The sequence below is a fragment of the Bombus affinis genome, chromosome 6, assembly GCF_024516045.1.
Source record: "Bombus affinis isolate iyBomAffi1 chromosome 6, iyBomAffi1.2, whole genome shotgun sequence".
NCBI lineage: Eukaryota > Metazoa > Arthropoda > Insecta > Hymenoptera > Apidae > Bombus > Bombus affinis.
In genome coordinates this window covers 1,219,478-1,247,125 of record NC_066349.1, presented here as the reverse complement: position 1 = coordinate 1,247,125, position 27,648 = coordinate 1,219,478, and the positions used below count along the sequence as shown (strand labels likewise).

The 27,648-nt window shown below is 39.4% G+C and overlaps 2 protein-coding genes across 17 annotated transcripts in view; both read right to left on the bottom strand.

Annotated features, from left to right (window-relative positions):
* Positions 1–7,604: 7,604 nt before the first annotated feature.
* Positions 7,605–10,781, bottom strand: LOC126917269 (uncharacterized). The gene is made up of 6 exons (XM_050723995.1): positions 10,021–10,781; positions 9,533–9,657; positions 9,130–9,354; positions 8,056–8,191; positions 7,855–7,984; positions 7,605–7,796 (listed from the first exon to the last, which is right to left on the bottom strand). The coding sequence occupies exons 1-6, from the start codon at positions 10,282–10,284 to the stop codon at positions 7,711–7,713; spliced, it is 966 nt and encodes a 321-aa protein (XP_050579952.1). The 5' UTR covers positions 10,285–10,781; the 3' UTR covers positions 7,605–7,710.
* A 1,160-nt stretch (positions 10,782–11,941) lies between these two features.
* Positions 11,942–27,648, bottom strand: part of LOC126917231 (catenin delta-2) — a 51,661-nt gene continuing 35,954 nt past the window's right edge. For 13 of the 16 annotated variants that reach the window (XM_050723893.1, XM_050723892.1, XM_050723899.1 and 10 more), the window contains 8 exons: positions 26,603–27,225; positions 25,975–26,362; positions 24,619–24,636; positions 23,565–23,878; positions 22,909–23,212; positions 22,667–22,805; positions 22,312–22,435; positions 11,942–18,939 (listed from right to left, as the gene is read on the bottom strand). In XM_050723893.1, coding sequence (XP_050579850.1) covers positions 18,682–18,939; positions 22,312–22,435; positions 22,667–22,805; positions 22,909–23,212; positions 23,565–23,878; positions 24,619–24,636; positions 25,975–26,362; positions 26,603–27,225 — 2,168 coding nt within the window. In that variant the 3' untranslated portion in view covers positions 11,942–18,681. The remainder of the gene's footprint in view (positions 18,940–22,311; positions 22,436–22,666; positions 22,806–22,908; positions 23,213–23,564; positions 23,879–24,618; positions 24,637–25,974; positions 26,363–26,602; positions 27,226–27,648) is intronic. The other 3 variants (XM_050723896.1, XM_050723897.1, XM_050723898.1) reach the window with 3 other exon arrangements.

Below are 27,648 nucleotides of genomic sequence, written 5' to 3'. Positions count from 1 at the left end.
CAGGAAGAAGCAGGCGTTGGTACAGGAGAAATGAAAATTAAAGCAATACGACGGATGTACAACGATTATTGTAGTAGAACTCCAAAAAATCACTAGCAATATCTTTTCATTGCTAGAATTGTTATCTTTGATATCGAGCCGATTGCTGTTGAAGTTTTGATTGGTTTCTACGACAAAAGACATTTTGTAGATTCACGTTTCGCGTAAATTATTGTACCGCTGCAAACGTTAGCCGGCTATTTTTGTTCGTTAAAGGGCAGGTCTCATTTAACGGTAAACAAGCAACTAAACTGTTGTACGTTTAGGTAGATTCGAATTAATTAACGCGATTGTAATTAGCGTGTAACGAATGATACACGTACTAATTTCTACAATTCAAACCTTCGACGAGTCAACTCTCTGTTATGTAATGTATTTTATTTTATAATAATTACCCTGTTGCAGTATATCAGCTAACTTCTACAATTCAGTTCTCTATAGCGCCATGTATTGTAACTGTCTGATGATGTGATAAAGTGTAACGGCACACGAGTTGGCGAACAATTCAAATCATGATCAAGATCGCTAGGATACACGTAATGTAAGAATAAATAAACTCCGAGCAAAACAACGTCGTCGCTATGTGCAACCGTCGAACAAAGACGAATTTGAATTTTCCGGCTCTCCCTCGATCAGTATAAATAAGCGGACGCAATCGCAAGGAAGAATTACAATCAACCGGTTATCAACGAATTTTCAATCTAATTAACGAGTCATTAGCGGTCCTATTTTACGAATTATACAGTGTACGAGCGTTTCAGCGAATATAGCCTGTATACTAATATATTATTTTAAATATTTTCGACGGTTTCAACAACGAGCAATCTCGTCCAATAAATCTCACGGTCAAACATCCTCTACACAAGTCCTCTACAAAAGTAACGAAGATTTCGAAACAAACGATTTGGAAAATAAATATCCTTTATCGTCAATACTGACGATTATTTTGTGGGGAAAGAAAATATTAATAATATACGTTACGCACGCTATTGCTCAAAAATATTTTTCTTACTTTTGACAAAGCGTATTTTAATTGCAAAATTTCTGATAAAATCGTGACAAAACTTTTCCGCTGCGTAAGCAGCGCGCGCGAACTTTGCGATATTTTCCCGCGCGAAGAGCCGGACTAGCGCACGAGACAGAACAGGTAAAATCGATCGGTGGAATCGAAATGGTCACACACCTGTGACCGATTTCGAGCGACGCGAGGAGAACACAATCCGCACGAAATCCATCGACGTTCGCGACCGAATAAAATCGATATCGGCCGGTCAAGTCGAACGGCGAGAAATAAAAACGCGTTGCGCCCCAGCAAGCCGATAGAGAGAAACCCCACGCGATTCGCGAGCTGCCGCTCGATTTCCCTTCGATGTAGCAGTCAATTTTTAGAGAAAGGAAACTCCACTTTTTGTGGAATCTCGAGGAATCTCGACTCGATTTCTCATTTGGTTGCCCGTTTAATTAGAATGTACACATGTCTTATGTTTGCCTGCAGTTCTGTAAGGAGCAATTTTAATCCTTTCTAAAAAACAACAGCAGAATACGTGCCAGTCTTTTAGAATCTTTTAGAAACATTATCGAATCATTATAATTTTTAGTTTTAAATAAATATGAAATCGTATTATAATGTAAGATCCTATCTGTTTTCAAATTTTACATTTATTTATTGTTAAAAGAAAAATTCATCTCAAAGCCTCTATTGGAAAATTATTAGTAATTATGCGGTTAAACGGATTAGAATATCATTAATAAAGTTTAACAAGTATCAATTACGAGTTGTTATTACTAATAAATTATCTTGCGTGACAATAAGAATTGATAATAAAAAGAAGGGAAACCCTACAAGTAGATTTTACAAATTACAAAGTAACTAGTAACAGGTTAATTTATTATCCTGTTAAATGATTAAGTGACTATTTAAACTACAACCTAAACCTACATAAACTCTATTTCACAAAACGTAGCACAAGTTCCTCTGAAAAAGTCCATGCTTTCTATGAGGGGTAAAGCTAAAAAATTCCATAATCCAACTTTCCCCTATGATCCACTCCTCTCAAAAGGAGTATCACAACTACACTGGGAATTTTCCTACACTTATGAAAAAATGTTAATGTAAAAAATATGCAAACTGCGCGTAATACGCAAAGATAGATAACATTCGCAAAGTAAATTTCTCGTTAGAATATTCAGCGTTAAACAAATCTCTGCATAGATTTTTTTCTTCGTAATCGTTCCCATAAAAGTACGAATTTGCATAAAGAGTGGATAGTCTGGTCATAAATAAATAATATCTAATCGCGAATAATATTTGATAATAATAACGATCAAAGAACGTTTATCGCGTAAGCGATGAAGCGAGTAGAAAAAACGTGGAAAAATCGAGGCTCGATCTTGAAACGAGGGCACGATAGCGTCGTCCAGTTTCGCCGTTCCTGAGGCTAGTCCGGTGGAGGGGAGGCAGGAGAGGGGCAGGCAGCGATGTAACGTCGATATCACGCTCTATACCGGGCGTCGCGACGCCTAGTGGGGCGACCGGAGGATAGGGGAAAGTTCCACATGGGTAAAATAATCGATAGCACGACCGATATGTATGTACCAAGCGCCTACGTACTATATACGTACGTACATAGAGGAGGTACACGAGCGCAGGCTGACTCCTATGTACCAAGCACTATGTGTGTGGTTACACGCGAACCGTGGTAGGCAGACAGAGAAGAGGAACGTGAGGTGGCGAGGGCGAAAGAGGAAGAACGGCCGGCCTATGCACGTAAACGCATGCTGCCATAAACACGGAAACGAGGCAGAGGGTAGTGGATCGAGGGTGAGAACGTGGACAAGGAGTTTTGCGTACGTATGCGTGGCTAACGAGAATGGATAATTCGCGCGGAAGTCGTAGAAACGGGTTAGTAAGGGGCAGATTCGGAATTAATAGAACGTAGTTTGGAATTGGGTGAGAAGCGTGAGAGATTGACGAATTCATGGATTTAGATTGATCGATTAATTAATTCGTGGCAATTCATATATTTCGACTGGTGGATCTTGGAAACGAAGAATAGAATATTAAAATAGAATGGAAAAGGGTGGCGAGGGCGTAAGAACACTTTTACGAACAAGGACGAATAATTCGCGTGGAAATCGTAAAGTACAATCACTGATCGTAGTAGGTAGGTAGGTAGATTCGAAATTAATGGAACGTAGTTTTGAATTGGATGGGACATATCGAGTGGTAAATTCATTGGTTTCGATTGATTCATTTCGGAAACAAGCAATTGAAAGACGATAAAATGAAAAAGAGCGAGAAAGAGTTTTTCATACGGATAACAGACGAGAATAAATAATTCATGCGGAAATCATAGAACAAATCTGGTCAGAGTGTAGATTCGAAATTGATAGAACGTAGTTTGAAATCGAATATCAAGCATCGGTAAATTTGTAGATTTCGACTAATGGACCTTGATAATAGAGAATTAAAGGAATATAAGATAAAAAAAAAGATAGAAACAGCTAGAAGTTTTACGTATAGACAGCAAACGAAAGCGGGTAATTCGCGCGAAAATGGCAGAAGCTGGTTAGATTTAGCCTAATGGTAGATTCGAGATTGATAGAACGTAATTTGAGGCTGAGTGGGCAAAGTAAGGTGATAAAATCCAGATTTGTAAATTTCGACTCGTGAATCTTGGAATACGAACAGAACAGAGTAAAGAAGGTTAGAAAGTCATATAATTACAAATTTATCGTTTCCACGAAGTCACGCGAATTTGTATATACGTTACACGTATGTTCTTTAACAGAGTAATAGCGAGGTCGTAAAGTTAATCAAGCACGAAACTACAAATCTTTCTACAAATTGTTGAAACGGCACCTTAAGAAATGTTGACCAGATAAAACAGAATTAATCGATGTTGTTGCGACATCGATCGATACCAACGCTTAATGCAATAATGTACGACCTCGCTATTTCACCACCACGGACTATTATACATAGTATAAAGATAGAAGAAGAAACGGTCAGTATATCCAAGATAAATATACAAAGAGGCAGCGCACGAGCATAAAATTTGCATACCGGCTTAAAAGAGAGATAAGGGTGTTAATATAGTGGGCAAATAATGATAGTTTAGAGTTACCTTGTCTCTAATGACGAAACAGTAGAACGAACGAGGGAAAAAGGGACGAGCGTGGGCGTAAGATCAGTATACAAACGACGAAACGAGGGCCGGCTAATAATAACTCTGTGCAGATTTTCCATATAAACATGGCGATGTGTGAAAACGGCGGGGGTGCGAAGAGAGAGCGTTGGGTATCGCCGTGGTGCGAACGAACAGGCAAAAGGTGAAAGTAAAATCCACGCGCACAGGTCTCTAAAGCGAAAGGGAGAGAGAAAGAGAGGGAGAAAGAGAGAGAGGAAAATAAAAGCTTGTCCGTTGCACGATAGATACTCGTGTAAAGTTAACTTCATAGGGGCGAGGAAGATAGAAATAATCTGAAACATTTTCAAATAACATTTACACTTACCCATTTAAAAGAACGATAAACAAAGAAGAGAGCAGAATAAACGAAATAAAATGGATATCTCCGTATACCCTACGCTATACAAAAATACACCCCATAAACTCAACAAAGTATAAGCGCGTAAAAAAGCTAAAATGGAAGAAGAATTTCATGTGCGAACGTGAAAACGCGAAAAGGACGCAAAGATGGGATACAGAAGAAAGGCAGAAATTTGTGTACAGTTGGCAGGAGGGTTGAGCGCAACGCCGACGCGCTTGTGAAACCGTACGTGTCCCTCGAAAGAGAATCGCTGAGCGACGAAGGGAAAGGGAGGCGGATAGTTGCCAACACATACGCGCCAAGTATGTGCGACCACAAGTATATGGAACGACAGTGAGACGGAAAGGACGCGAGGGGGGCTGGAACGACGAAGAGGGCAACAGGGGCCGAGGGACAAGGGAGGACCTCCGAAGAACACGTTTGTAGGTGTCGCTGATTGAGAGAAAGCAAGACGCAAACAGGGAAACCATATGTACCTAACGTGAAATTTGTACATAGCCGCAAACGGGTGAGACCGAGAGGCCGGCAACGCTGCGAGGGGATGCACGGTGGGGATTGAAACGCGTACGTACGCTTAGGCACACGTATACGGGCCATTACAGGCAACCGTCGGTCGGTGGTCATCGCGAACCATGAACGCGCCCTACACCCTCGACGGCCATTGAAATTTTCTGAAACTGTGCCGCAAACAGCGAATCACACCGCTCGTGCTGCTACCACGCGAAAACTCGAAAGTTCGATCGGTTTATCGACCTACCTTCCTGTTAGAACTGTCCACGGGATGTTTTCGCGTCTCGCTACGTTGCTTTTTAAATAAATAATTCGCGTAAGCGTTGCCTTTTCGATCTCTGTTCTACGAATTTACAGCGGTTTCTTTCTCGTTTTTTAAAGGAGATGGAATGATAAAACGTGGTCGTTGGAAAAAAGCTTGTGGTTATTTTTAACGTGCTTCTTCGGCTTAGTTGTTTGCTGTTATTGAAATTCCTGACTTCCTTTGATGGAATATCGAGAACATTCCGCGCACCCCTTAAACTTCATTTCTTGAATGACGCATCTCGCGGTGCGAAATAGCTTCGTGCGTTATGATCTCGTTCGATTTGTGCGGATCTTCCATTTAGAAAATTCGGTCCACAGCGACCTAGATTTTATTCGAAATAGAAATCAACCTTTCCTGATTCTCGGTTCTGTAGTTTACAATAAGAATCCGTAAAGTTTCTGTAGAACTAGTATACCTAATACCGTGATAAAATACGCTGAATATCCTGATATTGACATTTAAATAGTACAAGTGTATACTAAAGAATACACGTATAGTACATGGAAGAATACGCTATTGCTATGTCTTTTCATAGGCGATATAAGTTAATAATCTGGCAGCATAAAATTTAGATATCGTTGGTATAAATCGGTGGAAGTAAGTAAACGGTAATCATTTTACTGCAGTGGATATCTTTTCGAATTCGTGACTGAAAGAAGGGATCGACCAAGATTGCCTTAAATTCAAATATCGATTTAGAATTAGGAACGGCACAAGCGTTTTTCCACTTAGCCGCATTCGATAAAAATTCGCATTTTTATCCGCCAGAAAAAGAAGCAGGAAAGTTCGATCGACGGAATCGCGCGCGTTCCTCCGCTATCGATTATTCGACCGCGCGGAGGATTTTAATTTCGCGCGGGCAAAAAGACTGCCGCGAAATGGACGGAGAATTTTTATGAATTAACGAGATTTTGTTGCGCGTCCACCCAGTCTCCACCCTCTACATAGCCCGCGTCGAATGGAATGTAATTAGGTTGAAACAGGAAGCCCTCGGGCCTCCTTCGATGCATCCCCCGTTTCCGGCCATTTTTTATTCTCCGCTGCATCTGCCTTCGCTGCACACAGTCGCCATCTACGAATCTACGATCGTTTTTACGTAACAAGCCATTAAGCGATTTGATTGAAAATTTTGGTAAATCATATTAATCGTAGTTAACGATAGTCGAAAGAATATTTATTCTAATTTTGTTTCTTTCTATTCTTTCTGGGGAAGGATATTTTAAAATATCTTTTAAGGTAATAAAAGTTATTGGAATAAATTCCAAATATTAAAAGAATTATTATGAGCAGGGATTCGAGGGATTTGAAGGAAGAGCGCCCTTCGACGAGTATTAGCGGAAAACGTCTACCATTCCCAATAGATCGTTGCCTTTTCGTTCTCAAATTTATCAAAGGTAATTCGAATCAATTTTTCTAATGTCACCTTTATTATTTAGTTTTCTTCCATATTTGATGCAAGAAGGTCTCCCAAAATCGATTCGACGCTTGTATAATCTGCCCCTCCGAAGACAATAACCGAAACTCGTTGTCAAATTTATCAAAGGGCCAGTAACGTGCATCGAACGTCGGCTTCGACCAATTACTTCGGTAATAAGCCGGTCCTCGGCTCCAGACAGACACCTAATGTTCCTACACCGGTCAACGAGCTTGTGAATTGTGGAGGACGCAACGGTGAAAAGGAAACGCGGCACGGGCCCCTCATACAGATGTCTCGTGAAGTCGCACCTGGCGGCAGGTGGTGGCTACGGCAGGGGTTCCCTGCAGCCCCTTCGCGTCCCCTCGCACTCGATAGATTCACGCGTGTGCCCGTGATCATACGTTACCTGGCGCGTGTTCAGCCGACCTCCTCGAGGAAACCGATCAACTGCTCGCCACGGACCGTGGAATCCGTGTCGAGCATCCTGACTTAGTCCATTCGCGTCTTCCGGCTCGTTCAGCGTCGTGAATTCAAAGTTGAAGGACCGTGTATTGCAAATTGCAATGGATAAAGATTAAATTTGTAAAATTCCACTTGCAAGTGGAAATTATTCAACGGTCGATGAAAATTCTTGCCAATTAAATCATGATAAATATAAGACATTTCGCAAAGTGTTAATGAAAAGTAGGAGTTATCGGGACAATTTGTTATTGGAGAACTTGTTCGTAATGTTTGGTTCAAGTGAAGTTTCTATTAGAAATTATTCGCAGGTCGAAAGACTCGTGAAAATCAAGACAAAACAACTTTATTAATCTTGGTAACACGTATCGTCGTTAAAGGCTGTCGTAGCGATCGAAATGCCCTTAGAACGTTCCTGTAGCTTCCTCTAATCGTATTCTGCTCCGATAGTGATGCTCATCTCCTCGGAAACGATTACCGTTTGATGGTACCAACGATTGGTATCCAGGACAACTGCGCGACAAATCGATCATTAGGAAATTTCACAGTGAAGAAATCGTGCCAGACTTACTTATTTCGCCAGGATGTACTACGACTTTCAACCTGTAACAAGCGTAATGACACTCTCTGGGTGGTTCCAACATCCACAATTTTTCACCCTTGACCTGAGCTTGCCACGAAGGGTGTTCCACGTCGTCCACCTGAAAAAATCGAAATATTTCATCGACAAAAGTAGGGAATGAAAATAAATATTTATTGAAGGAGTACCCACGTGCATAGGGGCCCCATATCCTTGGCTACCCATAAAAATCCAATCGGTCTTCTCTGTTTCAGCAGTGACAGGCAGAAAATACGGCCTTTGATAGTGTTTCCTGAGCACACCGCCAATTTCTTCATCACAGTTACTCCTTTAACAAGAATTATAATTATATTGTATCTCTCTATATTTATTTATTATCAGCTAGTTTATTATATATATATATATATGTTTAATCATTTGCATCCATTTGCAAACCAAATTACCAGAATTTTGTATGAATCTAAGTTTATTAACAATGAAAGTACGAAATTTTTTCTCGCTTTGTTTTAAGATATAGATTCTAATTCTCTTCCCTTGTTTAACATGTAACAATATTTTTATATCATCCTGTACAAAACAATACAAAGTCCACTTCACAATGCGAAGTTATCAGACAGGAAAGGAAACGAAGAACGCGTCGCTCGACACGAATATGAGTTTCTAGGTAATTGTTTCGATGAATACGGGCCGCTGGAAACTACATAGTTCGCTTGGAAGCTCGTTAGCCGGATTGTGTGCATACGCGCGAGCTTTAGGGCGGTTATCGAAGCCCCAAAACTGCCTTCTTCACGGGCACCGCTCATCCAGACTCTCGGGACACTTACTAAAACCTTGGCCAAAGAAAAAACATCACCAGATTTAACTGACAATGACATTTAATACCATCCCCTATATTCTTTCTCCTAATCTAGCGCTAACAAACTACCTTTTACTTTAAAATAAATTTCAAATAAATCTATATCTTTTCTTTTATTTTATATATAATCTATAAAGATGCTACAAAATAATACGATTATTTTAATCCAGCATTTATTTATATTTAGGTTATATACCACAATATCGTAATACAGTATTACCTCGTTAATAGAGATACTTCTTCAGAAACTGCTTCGACGAAACGAGCGTTCGCGTTACAGGAATCTTACTCGTGATCTACGTTATCTCGGCTACTAATGAATTATATTATATCTATGTCGCACGTATCATGTATGTACATATAAAATCGATTAAATAAAATAGAAAAATTAAAATAGAAATTGTACTCACCAGCCCACGTACCATGGCTTCGTCCCTTTCTCCAGCAATGATCGACTAGCGCTCATATCGAACACGTCCTGAAGACTTTTAAACTCGGTTTTATAAGGAAAAAACTGGCAATTCGCGTCCTCTCCGTCGTACAACGATTTAAAGAAAGAAAACGAGAATGTTTCCATTGCTGTCCAGTTAGTCATGGCATCCGTGATCACTACCGGTCTTCCAGAATACGCATATCTATTCCTCGAAAGAGAGCACAGAAGGATGAAAAAGATTGCAACATAGAAAATAATAAAATTGAATTTTAGATATACTTCTGTGTATTAACGGACGAATAAGGCAAAATAAGAGGGGATTAAAATTCATTCAAAAACGTGAGTGGAGCAAGAACTAGGGGAATTGGACGAGCCAGTACCGTTCCTCAAAAATGGCAGGATCCACGTTGGATATCCTGTCAACCTGTTGAACGTCCCGACACATTGAACAATCCTCGGCTGGCCGGAATATTTTCTGCGTGAACGAAGGTACTTCCGCCAGGCACTTGAAAAATATTCAACCCTTAAGAAAAATCGATTTACTAACGCTAAAAATCGATTTAAGAAACGCAAGGATAAAGACCGATATTTTACCAAAATATTTACTAAAATTCTTTGAAAATAGATCAGATATCGCAAACAAACAACGATTAACTCTATTTAAAAAAAGAGGCAGAAAGCTAAAAACTCTCTTACAATCGTGTGACAAAAATGATATGATTAAAGTACGTGTAGAAAGAAGCAAAGATAAAAACAAATCTTTTACTGAAAAAAAACGATTTCCCCCATGATTGATCTGTTTTAAAGCTCAGATCGGTCGACTTTCTTATCTTTCTTTTTAACGAAAAGGATTGATTTCGTGGCTCACCTTGTCGTAACGAACGGTGTGCACGTAATTCCAGAGGAATTGACCTAGAATCCACGCGAGGATCAGCAAGATCCACAGGTGTCTCCTGCGGAACTTCGATCCTCCGGGTCTAAGGAGACATTGAGCGCGAAACAATTTCACAGACCTGCTAGGAAGTGTTGTTTCCTCAATCTTCGTCACTATCGCGCGTAACTCCTTCTTCGCCAGTTCGAACGACTTTTTCGAAGACTCGTTGGACACTTTGTTGCTATTCACGTCCGTCATGACATTCGACAAATCGATCGCTGTGTCTCGAAACGTTGAATATTCGTAAAATAATCACTAAGATGTTACCGATCCTTTTTCAAGAACTTCCTGTAAATTCTAGAATTCTTAAGTTTAAACTGCAGAATCGATAAGTTAAGCTTAATGCTGTTTAAAGTTTAATGCTCGAGAAAACTTCGTCTTTTATTATTATTATTATTTTTTTAGATATCGAAAATCTTGAAAAAGTTCTCTAAGACTCCTGACGGTCCTGATGGTCGACGTGGAACTGTGCCAGGATCCTTTCACGGGGTTCCACAGAGGCAAAGGACACGGTTGCGCACGGGAATGATGCGATACGGGGGTGTGAAATGAACAAGAATCTGGGCTACCGATTGATTGAAACGAGATCTACCCGAACTCGTGGAAAGGGGCATCGAAACAATTTCTCGTCTATTTTCTACACCGGCAAAAAAGAATTTCCGCGAGAAAAAGTATTTAAAAAACAGCCAGAATGATCAGCTGTCTTATTTTAACGATTGTCTAACGATTCGAGGGAAAAAAGTGACAAAAAAGGGGAAAAATTTTCATTACTATAAACATTAAATTGAAATAAGAAATCAAAAGATTATATAAAGAAAATTATTCGTTTCGCAATTTTATGAGGATTTTGCAAGAAGCGAATATGATTGAGATTAAAAAAGTAGGCGATGTAAACGTGACGCACGAACGGATCTCCCTCTGCCATAAATGTGTGTCGCTGGTTTCTTATCACATGGAGCAGGTGGTAGTGATCAACGAGCCGTGAGGATTTTCTTGTTAAAATACAATCATCGAGCTAACTCTTATCGCTCGCACCCATTTCTTTAACGCGGCTCCTTCCCACCTCCGATCCATCGATACCGTATCAATTTTTAACTGGGACGGTTACTTACTCTACCACTGTTTATTCTATTACGAAAAATATTTTAAATACGTTATGTATTTTTTTATATCTTTTCCATTTCTTTCCTTTCAATTATTCAACTGAATTTAATCAACTTCTACACCTGAAAGAAGTTCGGGAAATCTCGAACGAAGGATGATACTAGGAATATTAAATTAAATATAGAATGGATTTTTCGAACGAGAAACACGCACAGAGGACGATTCTCGTGTAATTGTTAGAGCGAAAAGGGCTGTTTCGTGCGACGACCAGAGAGATCCAGCCTCGTTTACGATTGCAAATTGACAATCTACGTGCCAATTTGAATCTTCGTTAACGATTATTCCACGTAGAATTAACGTTAGATTCTCTTTTTATGCTTTTCTTTTTTTTCGGTTTTTCAATGACTTAATGTGTTTTGCAAGTTGTCCGACGTCCTTGTGCACGTCAGAAAATGCTTTTACATGAAACAAAGCATTTTTAAATCTGCTTACTCGAACAACGCGGAAGCGAAAGAGAATGGTAATGAAGCTGAATTAAATAAAATATGAAAAAGAGATAAAAAAAATCGTATGAAAAGTATGACAGATATTCCTTTTTAATAATCCTTCCCTTGAAGTACTTGATGTTTAAATAAAAGACATATACCTTATTTAATTCCGAATATTCTTCCTTCCTCTTCTATTTTCTCTTTATCTGCAATTTTAAGATGGAGCCTTTTGTACGGGATAGTAAAAAAGCTAGGTCAAATGCTTTCAGCGCAATTAAATTCTTTAATTGTTGTCAGTCGGGTTCGAAATACACTAGTCGATCTTTTATCGTTAATAATTATTGTATATACTATGGTACTCCTTCGATATAAATAATACGACGTCAATAAAATAATGACAATATGTTTGCTCTTCGTTCCCCGTCTTAACAAATTATATATATTATATACCTACTTCATTTAGTACTTGCTTGTCGTCGATAGATTGCGTAAAACACGTACAAGTTAAATAAAAACGGCGATGACAGTGATAATGATCATGACAATGATAATCTCCACCGCGTTTCTCTCGAGGGAGACGACTGAGGAGAAACCTTCGAGAAAAAACAATCTTATCGATGTTATCTATCGTAAAATCAAGGAACAATCGGACTAAAATTATCCGATTAATATTAGAATTCTTTTAGTAACTTGCTACAGGTTCCTTAAGAAAGAGAAATTCATTTTGACGAGCCATTTATGAGATGAAATAAATAATGCATTGAAAGCTTAGAAATTCTTTTGCAATAAAAACAAATCTACTCGAAAGGATTAAAGAAGGCAAATTTTCTCGAAGAAAATGCAACTTCCAAAGATTCTCCCCAAGTCGGACTACAACGTTTTACAACTAATACTAAATGTGTGGTGAAACTCCTCTAATACATCTAAAATGCACATCCATGCTTATTTAATGCTCCTTTAATTTAAATACGTATGCAGCACTGTAGCCTATCATTTTTTTTCTATTTGTTATGCACGTGTTTGTGTCATTCTTTCTCTCTGTCTCTCTCTGTCTCTCTCTCTCTCTCTCTCTCTCTCTCTCTCTCTCTCTCTCTCACTCTTGCTCGTTTTTACTTTCTCTCTATTTGTCATTCATTCTTCCTTTCTCACCTTATGTGTATACGTATGCGTGTATGTATACGTAACGTGTATGTTTTTGTATGTATATGAAATGCATGAAATTCTTTCTGGCATTTTCCTTCTTGTATTTCGCATCCCCCTCGCTTTTACTCGTAGTCTTTCGCCATTTTCCCTTTTTCTTTTCTCTCTCTCTCTCTCTCTCTCTCTCACACACACACGCTCTCTCTCACTCTTGCTCTCGCACTCGCTCACTGTTCTCCGCCTCCTTTTTGACGGTGAAAATTCGAAATTTCCCTCTGTGTTGCTTCGAGGTCAACCGTTGGTTCGTCCTGCTAGTTGGCTTATAACTTTCACGTGGATGTGTTGCAAAGTTTCCCTCGTATCCGTTTCCTGATCTCCTCGATCCGTTTCATTCTTCATATTCCCTCTTTTCGAAATCGATTCTTGATGGAGCGGTCTAATGGAATCACTCGAGTTTTGCGCTATCAGTCTTCTTTGAGTGATCGGTGACGATGATCGCGGTGAAGGATGAATTTTGGATCTTCGGTCGGAACAACTCGAAAATCGAAATCGATCGCGTTTGATTGTTAAAATCATCCGCACAGATTATTGATATGTACGTAATGAAATGTGAAATGTTTAAGCTTTAATCTCGCGAATTTTATGGATACTCAATATGTAAAAACAGAGAATTTCAATGACGGTTCAGAAATATTTTAGAATTTTTCTAGCTCGGTGAAATTGGTTACCGAAACGAACGAAATTATTCAAATCCCCAGTAAACAGGGTGTATTTGAGTTTTGATTTTCCAATTTGACATGTATTTAGAATGTAGAAATATATGTATATAATGACATTTCAAAAATCGAACGATAGTTGGTTAATATCGTTATGAATATTGCGAAACTCGATTATCAAGACAAGGGAGGTTTGGATTAATGGGAAAGGAAAATAATTTCTGTTATTTTCAAGACAAATAGTCGAAGAAAAATCATTCCGATTTTCAATGTTCGTTTAACAAACGGTATGTTTTAATTCAAAGGATCGAGATCGATTCGCGATTAGTTCCGCGAGAAAGCAGCAACGCAAACAGCTTGGATCGCTGTTCGTGGAAAAGACAGCTCCTTAGGCCGGTAAGAATCGCGTAAAAAACGGCGTAAAAATTCGTTAGTAAAACACGACATCGTTAAAAAAATTCCAGACGCATCGCTTCTCGGTGCTTCTTTTCTTTTTTCGCATTTTCTTTTTGATCCTTTTCTTCTTATCCATTAGAAACCGTAGGCTGAAACCTTCGTAACAGCGTATCGATCGATTCGTCGATCTACCGTCGAATCCTTTTTGAAAGGACTCGCGTGTTTAAGCGATTTCGATAAACAGAATCTTGAATCTATTTTATAGAATTAATAAATTAATAACAGCCACTGGATATAAAACGTTCGGAAATATTCGAATTGTTCAAAATAGATTCACGTTCGATTTGCGCGAAGCTTCTTTACAAAGTATTCTGCATACAGATACAGAAACCTTATTAAAAAATAACTGCCATAATAGCTGCCATTGTTCCCAAAAAAAGGAAAATCTTTGAAAGATAAGAGAAAGGAAAATATATGTGATATATCTGAAGGTACCTCGAGAAATCGAACGAGCCTCGTACAAAGACACAAATATAAGTTTCTGTTTAAGGATAATTTCGATAAAAGTCTGCACGTACTTAGGTATATCGCGCAACGAACAACGGAATGAGCCGAAAACGTAAATAAAGTTAGCTTTTTGAAATTGTCTACAAGGCCCATTTTTAAGTATACTACGAAGGTAATATATTGCGGTGCCGAGAAATTGTATTCGATTAAAAAATTTAAGAACTTCCGTGTGGATTAACGTTTCACCAAGAAAATATCTTCACTAAGTTGGGAAAACTATTGGGCAAGACAACGATAAAAATATAAATGATAGCTTGAATAAACGTCGAATTCACAAACGTACATTTTAGAAATAACATTCGTCTAATTGTCAAAACTTTGATCGCGTTGTTCTCATTTACGCTGTTAGATTACAACGAAAATACGATTTGTCACTCTAAAACGAAATTTAATTTTCAAAGTGAAACGAGTAGGTGATAATGCGATATCACAATAATTGTTAAAAATCGCGTAACGAACGTTACAAAATCATAAAAGCTCAAGGGAGAAGTACTTCAAATAAGATGATTTTCTCGGCAGAGCATAGATTTCCTTCTTTAACTACGTAGATACAAATTTCTCAATTTCACTGATCAGCCTTCGATCGTTCTACGCATTGTAGTATCTTCTTTCCTCGAAAGCGTGTCGTTTTTTCATTTTTTTCTTTTTTTCTTTTTTCTGCGACCACGTCGCTCCACGGACTACGTTTACAAAAATCTTCCGTCTCCCTCCGTCAATTCTCTCTTGCTCGTTAATTCTCGTAGAAAATTAGAAACGTTGGTACACGAAAACAATGAAAAGCGGATATCAAAATTTCGGTTCGTTCGAGTCAATAGTGGCGGCTCTGTCGATCCTCCGACGATGTAACGATTAATCCACCACGCTTCAACAAGGATCTTTCGAATCGTCGAAGAGGATCGCGATTAATTTGCTCTATCGTCCCTTCCTCGCCTCGTGTTTCCATCGTTAAATTCAATTCGAACTCTTCCTTAGATAGACGAAATATCGAAACGTATTTGTCTGTATTTCTAGATATTTTATCTCGATAGTCCACGTAACTGATCGTGTGAGATTTCTCAAGAAATGCCTTCGTGCAAAAAGAAGAGCGAAGAAAGATCCCAAAATCGATCGTCAAGGTCTAAAACTTGCTGAAATTTCAGCAAAGATCTCGAACTACGATGTCAATTCCAAACTTTGCAATGTCATCGAGGGTACGCAACACATCATCCTCGATTCGAATTTCAGAAAACTTCGCATTCGAAATTCGTCGAAGACACGAGTGAGAAAAGGACAGAAATTTATCAGAGCCGCGTGTGTCACATTGAGCGGAATGGTCCAAGGTCCTCTAAGAGGTTCTCGCGGCAAATTCGCGCGCGTAGATGATCTGCTAGCAGTCCGAACGATAAGCTCGAAGGGTGCCTCTCGATTCGCGAAGAGGCGCGGTTTGTTACCCATTATCGGCCCGCTATCTCGATATTAATCGCGATCGCGCGCTCGTTTCTGTTCGAAATCGTGTTATGAATTATCGTAACAATAGCGCAACAGTGGCCAGACACAAAAGACGGTGTATCGGCATGTTTGATCGTAATTAACGCGAGAATCCCATCCGATCGTAAATCGAATACCCATAGGCGGTAGAATATCGTTACGACTCACTTATGACTGCGGATATTCCGCGCAATGGGTGCATTCGCAGCATTCGTTCGAAAGCGCTTGTATAAATAGTATATGATATATAGTTCGTGATATTTTATCGAAATATCAAAACATTGTTACGATATTATTAATGACGTTACGGATCGTTCTTTCGTCGTAACAGAAACGATCGCACGAGCTTTCGCCCGATCCCTTCTCGAGGAGGATCGATCCTGACGCGACTGATATCTGGCAGGGTAACGGCGATACAGCTTCCGCTTCCGGTGGCACGTCGACGATCGTTGGTACCAGTTTTCTATGGTCACCATCATCAATTCGCTCGTTTGTCCTTAATTCGATCTCGTCGTTCGTTCGATTAATGAGAAAAAAGCGAATAAATTCGCCTGAATATGAAGGATGAATATGTACAAAAGTTAGGCTGTTACGAACGACTACGCGGTTGATAGAATATCGAAAAAGTACGCTTAGAGGATGAACGAACGTTTGGACCGGTTATGCGAGACGATCGACGAGATCGATGATTGTTCTTTTTTTCTTTTTATTTATTCGCTTATTCGTTTAATTAGTCGATCGTGACGTGCATACTGCGCGAAGCATTTATATACACACACATACATATGTATATATAATTCTGAATCGACGAGGGAGAATTATAATTCTTTTGTCCCCGCGTTGGTGTTATACTTTCTCTCAGTAGCTATAATCGCGAACACAATCGATTTTTTTCAACTGTCGTAATAATATTATTTAAGAAATAGAACAAGGATATATTTATTTGTATACATATAATATATATGTATATATATCTATATATATATAATATGTATATCGGCTATCAATAGCGTCATCTCTGTCAAACATTCGATAACATTGAACATCACATATTTCCTCTCTCTGCTCATTCGCACCCTATCTTTCTTTAATCCCCCTTTTCGTCGATTCTTTCTCGTTCGCTTGGTCTCCATCTAATTTCGGTTGCATTTCTATATCTTTTCTTATCTTTTTTTCATTTCAACCATTTACACGACAGCAATACATTAGAATATGACGAAACGTAACACAGCGAAGAACCTTGATAATCGTGTGTCTAGAGGACCAACGAGTAATCCATCTCTATCTCTTTCGTCTTAGGATTTTATTCTTTTCTTCGCGTTTCAACCGAGCAGCCATCCTCGAGAACGACAACAGATTTTTTGCCCGATGGGATCCAATCGATCTCATCTATTGGCAACGTGGTTCTCGACGAGGGTGCTCGTTCCTCCACTTTTCCCCATTTTCTTATTCTTCCTTACGCTTTTACGTTTACGAGTGGACATTTTTATATCGGCACCCAAACGCGAAAGTATCATGCTAGTTTACACATTCGCTCGCATTCTTTTTGTTTCTTTCCCATGCACTCTTTGTTTCGCGCGATCCAACCGATTGGAAAACTCGGAGAACAAAAAAACAAAGTGCAACTCGCAAATATTCGGTATCCTCGTTACATGCCACACCCACAGCCTCAGAAGTTTACATAATACAATAACGTAGCTTAATCGATACACCCCCCTAACGTATGTGTCTGGTGTGTGTGTCTGTGTGTTTGTATGTGTGTGTGTGTGTCGGTGTAGCAGTTAACGTGTATGATATACCTATATGATATATTTATATTTATATATATATATATATATATTCATTCATCTTTATACCCTCCTATATTTATAGCGACAGCCTCGCGACCGCGTTACTCGCTGATATTATTAATAATATTAATAATATTAATATCATTAACATTGATATTATTAATATAATCGTTTGTAGTAATACCGACTACTTAACCTTAGTAGTACTTTTGTAATACGGGTCCTTTCTCTAAGGGTACCGCCTTAAAATATACATATACATGTATATATATAATATTTATATATATATATATATTTATATATATAGTGTATATATTAATTTAGAATTGTGCAATGAAGGTTTAGAGCCATTAGTGCGACTACTGCTGCGGATGTGGTCGGACAAGTCGCTTTCCGTGTCTAGTATACATCGATAACGTGGGGTGCGGAGTGCGAATTCTTTTTTATATTTCTTTTTCAATTGTTATATATTCATTTCTTGGTAAGACCGTCTTAAGCAGATACTCGGTGATCTAAACTTCCATGGAAGCTTATTTAAGAGGCTTCCGTGTCTCAGCCACTAACACCTCTATACCCTTCTTGTCCTCAGTCTTCCAGTTCCCTCCAATATACATCGTATCTTCCAACAACGCGTATCATTCTCAGTGCAGTAACGACCTAACCGAAAATACAAAACCAAGAATCCTATCATCCATCCTTGTCCTCAATGCCCTGTCCAGTCTTCTCTATCCATCATCCAGCAAAAAATCGGCAAGATTAATTTCTACTATTTCCCTTGTTTCTCCTTTTACGTTTCAGACACAGAGTCCTCGTCCGTCTTTCGATGATTCCCGCAACTGGGAATCGTGAAATCGTCTTCTATGCGTACAGCAGCCTCGGGGGAAGGATGGCTGCCCCCTGGACGGCGGCTGGACCATGGACACCCTGTTATACCCAGGAATCGCCGGCTGAGGCGGCAGTCGAATTCGGTGGAACGTTTACCGTTGCGCTGGCGGCCGAGCCATCGGGAACACCAACACCATCGGCTACCCACTGACCAGCCGTAGGTGCACCGGCCGCGACGCCCACTCCCGAGCCGACGACCGGGCCCTGACCCTGCGCCTGGCCCACCCCCAGCTCATACTGCCGCTTCTTTTTCTTCTCCAAGTTAACTTGCGCGTAGAGCGGCTCACCGGGTTTCGGTTGCTGCAACACACACACAAGCCAACGGTTAGTTTAGAGCCCTGGCTCGGAGGGTAGCCGGGGGTGGATCGGTCTGGAGTGGGCTGTCGCGTCGCTCGGGGAAACGGGCCCGGTGGATCTTTTTTTTTTTTTTATTTCGTACCCCTTCTTGCTTCGTCCTTTCTGTTACCTCGATTTTATTTTACTTTTCATTTGGATTCCTTTGCATTTTATTTATCTTTGGAATGTTAACCCTTTCGCTATTACGGTAAAAGGAACTACTAATCGTTATACTGATTTTTAGGTTGCAGATGGTCGATTAACACTACGCGCGAACAAATACTTGCTACGGAATTTCGAGAGGTTACTGTAGCCATTCCTATTGTGTGGACAGATACGTCCAACGATAGCTATAACTTAACTTTGCGGTCCAATATGAATTCAACATTTTATTCTAACTCTAACTAGATCGTAATCGATAGGTAAACTATTTCGAAAGCTACTCTTAATTTGTCTTTCATTTTCTTAATTATAAACATTTTTATACTAAATAACGTACGCATATTGACATTTTTAATATTTTCATATTTTTATTAAAATTAAGTTGAACTCGATGTAGGGTCGCGAAAGTTAACTGATTTAATAGCGAAAAGGTTAAAATATAATTAATTTTACAGCTTCTTACATCTTCAAGGGCATTTTGCGCCTCATTTTTGTGCTTATAAAATGACAAGGTAGGCCTTTAAAAACACCGACTCGTATCTTACAATAAATCGATCATAAATAATATTACCTATACAGCCATATCTATCAAAAATCAAGAATACTGAAAAGGAGAACGGGAACAAAACTGCAAAGCTCCTAAACAATCGTATTATGACAAAAAATATAACAACAGCGACACGATGGTTACTGTCAGATACTCTTTTATTATGCTCGATTAATTTGGATATAAATAGATTATAAATAAGTTCGTGCAATAGTCAATGTGTCACTATAAACCATGCTTCGAGGTGCGCTTAGCTTTTCTCTCATACAATAAAAGTCGCTTAATGAGTGTGTCTGTCTACGCGAGTTCGCGTTCATATATATATATATATATAAAAAGAAGAAAAAGAAAACCTCTTTTTTACATTAATAGTTGATCGTTAAACACGCTGCATTTCGATGATTATTAAACAAACAGTGTTTTTTATCAAAAAAAAAAAAAAAATATCCGCGGTAATGACTTTTGTGCTTTCATTAACGTTACCCTGCTTGTTCGAACTACAAAAATGGAATCGTGGTTTTAGTCGAAACCGAACTCTCCATGTATACACGTAGATTACTTGTTGCATTCTTTTTTTTCTTTTTTAGACATTATTCTTATTCTATATCGGAGATAGACTCTGCATCATCTGGGTCAACGAGTCAAAATTAAGTCCTCTATAGAAACAGATTTTCTCATAATGCAATCTCATAGAACTAGTGAATATACTGTCGCGCTACTACGGTAATCGCACTAATCACTGTCAATTAGGCAGCGGATCAGCCTCTTCGCGTAAATATTTTGTGCGCTTCTTCTATTTTGTTTTAGTTCAATTTGCGACACTTGATAGAGCGATTATCGGTTGAATTTTGGAAAGACATTGGTTTGACTGATTTCGTTCGATTTACACAACTTATTGTAATGGCTGAATGCGCTCCCTAATCGTTGCATAATGTCAAGTACTTGGTCCTGCAATAACTAATCTATCATACAATCGTAGAATAATGCGAGACACACTTCAACACTAATAAACCGACGGTTTAACTTCTCTGTATGTATATTTCTTCCTATTACGCTATACGGACATAAATAATAGAGTATCTCTCGAACAAGGTTCTTCTGTATCGTTACATAGTCGCTAATAAATGAAATTACAAATTACAGCTAAGTAAATCGGAACAATGAATTATAAACGAATCGTTGTCCCTTGCGTAAAGTCGAATCGAAAAATTTTCCGTGTTATAATTATTCTTCACCGTAAGTATAAAAAGTTGAAAAGATACCAAATGTCAAAGATTCGTTGAAAGAAAAACCGTAACGAGCGTAACGGACGATTCGAAGAAGCATTCACGACGTCGAACGGATAAACGAACGAAACTTTACATTAAAGTGTATGCAATTGCATTTGGACTTGCAATATGTACGTTCGTTATCACGTGTCTCGCACACGACGTAAATCCTCTCTCGGAAGCGCGGCGATAACGACGCGTTTTGCCCACGTTTTATTCGCGTTACGTAAGTATATCGGTCGATTATTATATAAAAATGCTAGATACTTGATAATTCCATGGACTGTTTTACGTTTTAACGGAGACCGCCGTTAGTGCGACCCTTTTCTCTCTATCGTAATACTGTATACATTATACGAATAATGCTGGTTTCATATGGCATGAAACACGATGGATATAATTGGTACTCGTTAATTGACTTAGTTTATACACTTATGATAAATGTTCATTAAGTAGCTGCTTTCTCTTTTTTTTATCACAACTGTGTGAGGTTGTCGCTTCTATTTTTTATTTTCCCGCCCTCTTTCTTCTCGTGATTTTCCGCTTTCGTTACTGTGACGATCGATTTTTTTTATTTTCCTCCTGCCGATCTCCGTGTGAGCGGATAAATATCGTATAAATAATAGTTCTGCGTATAATTATCCTTCGCCTAAGTGTGCTCTATCATTTCTTACAAGGAAATGCTTCGTCTTTCTCGCAAATATATGTATATATATAATAATAATAAAACAGATAACAAAAAAGGTAAAAAAAAAAAAACAACGAAATCGATTTGTGTACAGTGAAGTAAAATCCTCCTTCTTTGTTTGATCAAACTTCTAAAAATAAAAACTAACAGGGTATATAGAATCAATTGCTTGCTCGCCACTGTCTGTCTGTCTGTTTGTCTGTCTGTTCGTCTGTCTCTTTCTCCATCTCTCCCTCTCTCTCTCTCTTTCTTTCTTTCTTTCTTTCTTTCTTTCTTTCTATTGAACAGTGAAACGCAGCGGCGAGCTTATCGATAAGGGGAAGACTCGATTCAAAAGGAATCACGTTTTGCTACTGGGTCTTTATGTCTCAACCTGTACTTTCATCTTACAAAGCTCATCGTTCGTTCTTAGAACTCTTATTGGACGTGTCTCTTTGTTTATCTCGTTTTTAAACGCTTGCAAACAAAAAACTGTGGTAACTGCGAATCAAACAAAAGTGACAATGTAATGAAATGTCACAAAAGCCGGAGCCGGGCCAACGTCCGTCCGCGTTTCTCCAGAAACGTACTTTCTTACACTTTTGAGTAATCGTGAGGAAGATAGCGCTTAGTTTAAACGCCAGCGGAGTCTAAGTGCTCGTCACACAGTACCATTAGTTGTTGTTACTTACAGGCTGATATATAGTGGGTCGACCGACGTTATTCGAATTCATGTTCGCTCTCTGAATCGTTCTGTCCTCGTATCTGGTGCTCCCTTGACTCGCCATCGGTCGGTTTAGGGTGCTACAATCATAGCTATATTCAACGGAGGGTCGAAGAGTTCAAAAAGATCGTGAATATATGGACTCTGCTTAACCGAAATTATCTAACAAAGTAGAATTGAATGGGGAAAACATACACATAAAAGTTAAACGCAGAGTCCGGGAACAGAAGCGACAAAAATAAAACATCGGTTGGTCTTAAAAGGAAGAAATGATTATAACTTGAAAGCAAATAATTATTGATTGTCGATTAACGAGTGGTTACCTATTGGCATTGTTAGGTGAATTAGGCCCTGAATTCCGCGCTGCCACCGTTTTCGTGACGAAATCTTGCTCTTTCCAGCCGTGCTTCTTGTAAACGTCTCTCAGCTCTTGGTGCTGCCACATTGTGAACAAAACTTGTCCTACAAATTAACCGTTATTTAGTTCTTCTTAGGAAAGTTCAGAAAATACGTACTTATATTTTGTTTGCAGAAATTTAGTAAAAAGAAATTGACTTATTCTTGCCTGCAAATTTAAGAACACGAGGCGTGTATTTCTGACGTTGCCTAGTAATGTTCATCAATCTGTCGACACCGCCAGCATCCAACAGAGATCGCGAGAACTCGGCGTTTTTCTTGATCACCTCGTTCAATGTGGCGAGAACGGCGGCGATTGTGTCGTCACTTGTTCCTTGATCATGCTGGTTATTTCCTGAAGGTAACTTCTGAATGAGATCACGCATCGCGTATTTTCCGATCAGCTCCTTGTTACGCTGGTCTATCGCTAGATTTCTTAGAGCTGTGGCCACAGCACAGACTACGCGGTCCACCTAAAATGGACGAGCAGAAATAACATTTTTTAAAACATTCTATCATCAAATTTTCATAGAACCAGCGCAGATATTTTTCAGATTATTCGGCAAAATAAATGTAAATACTCCCACAAAAATGTTAATGGTAATATTACAAAAATAATTTAATTGATAAAAATTTTAAAGATATGAAAATTAGTTAAACGTTTGTACCCTCCCATTTTTCTACCTTTTTATATTCCTCCACTCAAGTGTACCCAGCCCTATTTAGAACGTCTATCTACCGCTTCGCTATGTTTTTATTTCCTAAAAATTCTATCCAATATATTCATCAATTCCTCCGCGCTACATTCCACGAATAATACCGTACCTCCATCCGCAACAACTCCACCAAAATGGGAAGTCCCTTCTCCTTCCTCACAGCCGCGCGAATTTCAATACTTGGCTGCCAGTAGCAGGCTGCGAGGTTCTGAAGCGCTCCAGCCGCCGCCTCGAGAGTCTCCGGATTTGAACATGTCTGCAGCAATTTCAAATAAGACTGTACTACTTCTGGTTGCCAGAGTAGCTCCATTCCTCTGACGGGTTCCGTTCTAGGGCTGGTAGTGCGAGATGCGGTCGTTTCCTTTTGCACTGGTTGACCATCCTTCTTCTTCTTGCTGCCGCCAAAGCAACCCAAATTTTCACCTAAGGCACAGTGATTCGAAACTGACATTAATTACAGGAAAGGATCGTGATCAAAGTATTAAAAATCTGTTTTTTTGGTTGAAACTAAAGCGAGGCTGAAACACAAAAAATTTGTGAACCACAGCAGGGTTAAGTATAATGCTTTTGTAGTGTTTCAATAGAGATTGTGTGAATTATTTTCAGTGTATTTGCGCTACTTCTGTCAGAGAACTACACCAATGCCTGGAACATCGCAAACAACGTGTTGACAGAACAATTGCAACCAGCCAATCATAGAAACAGGCGTACGCAAGATGCACGGAGGGGATGCACTGTTAACGCTTGATGTACCCGAACTGCTGATGAAATTAATCCGAGCACTGTAAAGACGATTAAACGTAACGCTTCAAAGCACAGCAATATTTTACACATGTTCACTTTTCGCTCTACGTATTGTTGGTGTTCTCTATTTACGCGAATTATGTATGAATTTTGTGCAATGTAATGACAAGATTCGCTTTGTTTATCGAACAAAATATTCATCCGTTAGAATACGTGGCCTAATCGACGGAATCAATATTAGAACAATGATTGTAACGTCGATCACGTGGCTTGTTTGCCAACGATAGCGAACCGGTCCATAAGTTATCGGTAGATTCACGATAAAAAAATTGTCGTGTGAACAACTAAAGTAACCGTTGAGAAGCGTGGCATGCACTGGCTATTTGGATTTGTTCGATGAAAGAAATAAAATGTCTTACCTTGACATAAACTGTATGCTAAAAAGATTGAAACACATTTTTAATCCATGCTAAACTAGAAAGGATGTAAAGCTGTCTTTTTTTTTTTCTTTTTTCTTTGCTCTTTTTTCTTTTTTGCTTCTTGTCTCTTGTAGTAGTAGGATCTCGTACGAAAGAAGAATTTGCGATACAAGGCTCATGAGAAACAAGAGAGAAATCATAACACCGAAGGGAACACAAAGATTAGTGTAGTTGCAAAGAGATACATACTAATCGACTGGTAATATGTGCTATTGCTAGTTAGGGTATCGTCGTCTCGCAAAGACATCGTTCCATCATTATCACGAATACACGCAATTATGTTGGATCAAATGTGTAAGCGGTATATCAACAGAGACGTAAGCACTACAACGAATGTTCAGTGTACACAGATGTGGAATATATCATTTTGATAGACTCAAGAAAGTATATGGGGTCAACTACGACTCCTAATTACTACCTTGCACGTTTCACACTCGATAGAATCTGAAACGTGCAATATATCATTAATATGCGACTGGTTTACTGTACAATACTGTGTTGCCAAGCGGATGTATGTTTTCAAACGCTCCGTTTTGTCCGTAACAACTCGATCAATTTCATGTAAAACTAATACTAAGAGACTATCGATCCTACTTTTCGGAGAACTAATTTTCATCGTACGTCAATTTAGCCTACTCCGTGTAAGTACAGAATCATACAAAAGCAAGGCAATGTTAAGTCTCGATGCTTGAAACAACATGCTTGAACAACAGAAGAATTTTATGCTGTGAAGTGGCCTTAAAACGTGATAAAGTTAAGGATGACCATCTAAATTTGTTAAATTTTATCCAGGTCACAAAGTACTCTACGAATTATACATTTTCAATTTTACCACTTATCGATGAACCACAAACCTTTATCAGTCTACCTTTTATTTGACACAGATCATCAAATCATCAAAACTATGTTTACAAAAAGCACGCAATACCTAAAGCTTCGCAAATTGCTGATAAATTGCAAAATTAGAAATTCAGAATACTCCATAACCATTAAGCTCTGCATTACATTGCTTTTGCAACACACTGTACCACGATGGTCTGCTGCAATTTTAGCGTCACAATACCGCTCGTATATACAGAACCGATTCAATAAAACGACACGAAATTACACCCGCTCGTCCTTCTTTTCCGTTTGTCGATCCGCTTATCATCAGCGCACACACAATTCGGCTGCATGCGTGTCACCACATGCCCATTGAGGGAACCCGTGTGTTTACCATGGCACGGGGGAAGGATACACTCGTGTCATTCTCGAAATGCAGGAGTATCCTCACGTGAGTCATCGACAAACCCTCACCTTTGACTGGAGCAGCTACCCTGTTCTGAACGGTCGACTGAATCGGATGTTTGTCGTAGTTTGGGTCCTCCACCTCCTGACACCGATAACTCAGGTTCCGCAGAATACACACACAGTTCTCTACGATCTTGTTCCCGATATTCGACTTCTCGATGGCGGATCGTACTACGTAAAGAAGAGCGTCGACCAAACCTTCGCACTCGCGCAGTTTCTTCCTCGCATACTCGCCAGCGCTAGAGACGTTTCTTAAGACGCCAGATGCATTTCTGAACACGGTCGACCAGCATGTCTCGCCACTGGAAGAGCTTGGATCCCAACCACTGTGCGGGATAATTATGTTGTTCACCACCATCGTTACGCCATCATCGATGATGGATTTCTTAAGGTCCTGGAAGAATGACAATGTAAATACGTCTATAATAGTCTATAATCTATTTATAAATATACTATTTAGGTCGTCCAAAGTTTTAATAGCCAACTTCGACAGTATATTCTACTATTAAATTCGTAAATCAATTCTATCTTTATTTACATAAAACGTTATCGTCGATTAGGCTAAAAAGCGCCGAGTTAAATATATTCGTACAATTTTAAAATTCTATCAAATATACTGTACACGTCTACCCACCTCGCACGAGGATAAATTCCAAAGAACCCCCGTCACCAGTTCCTTCACGTCCGCGTCAGATGTCCTACGTAATAAATTGATCAAGGCCGGAACACCGCCGGCGTTCTTGATAGCCCTCTTGTTTTCGTCATTCTGTCTGCCGTAAGACAAATTCCGCAGCGCGCCACATGCATTCCTATACACGTCTGGATTATCGTGATCCAATAATTGCACTAACGGTGGTATTCCACCTAGACTTCGCGTCTTCTGCTTATTTGGATCGTCCATGTAGCATAGATGCTGCAGATACGCGGCAGCGTTCGCCTTGATGATGTTGTTCGGATTACTCAGGAAGCCGATCACCTCCGACAAGTTCGGATCTCGCCATCTCATGGACTTCTGATCATCGTCCAATGGACTAGCCATGCCGGGCACCACCGGATGTCGAGATTGTAGCCGTTGAAGATGAACCTCGTCGTCAAACATTCCCGGGGGAACTCCAGAGGTGAGTGGGACCGGATGGCCTTCGTCGTAACCGGGCACATCGCTAGGAACTGCGACTGGACCTACCCCGACGCCAGGGCCGTATCCAACAGGTCCATAAGGGGACGGAGACACGTAACCGTAAGCCACTTTATTCTCGTCTGGAAAAATGGGATGCCATACGAGGTTGATTGCGATTCGACGATATGCAGAGCTTCCGCTAGGTTGGCTCTAACGTTGTACTGCAGTATTCCATTAACTGGCCCACGGGCCCGAATCTTATCTGACCACTGATCGAGTATAGAGGAACTATTACAGGGTTGAGAATTTCATAGTCAAATAAGAAAAATCAACGGCTTGACAATGTATTAAAATCATAAAGAAATCAGAATGAAAGGTTTAGAAAATAGTTATCCCTTTATCAGTAGTTTATAGTATATATAAATATTATATCATAAATGTTACATTTTAAATTTGATGATTTGACGAATACTATATTCGATAGTTTGCTTGGCGACAGTTCTTTCGCGGGCTACACTGCTAAGTTAAAGGATCGGGAGGAAATATCAACGGCGAGCTTGGAA

What these genes read in the sequence shown, in the direction of transcription:
- LOC126917269 (XM_050723995.1), bottom strand. Translation starts at nt 10,284, where the DNA reads ATGACGGACGTGAATAGCAACAAAGTGTCCAACGAGTCTTCGAAAAAG. An exon ending in GATATGGGGCCCCTATGCAC is followed by an intron (nt 7,985 to 8,055) that starts GTGGGTACTCCT and finishes CGATTTTTTCAG; the next exon opens with GTGGACGACGTGGAACACCC. An exon ending in AGTACATCCTGGCGAAATAA is followed by an intron (nt 7,797 to 7,854) that starts GTAAGTCTGGCA and finishes TTTGTCGCGCAG; the next exon opens with TTGTCCTGGATACCAATCGT.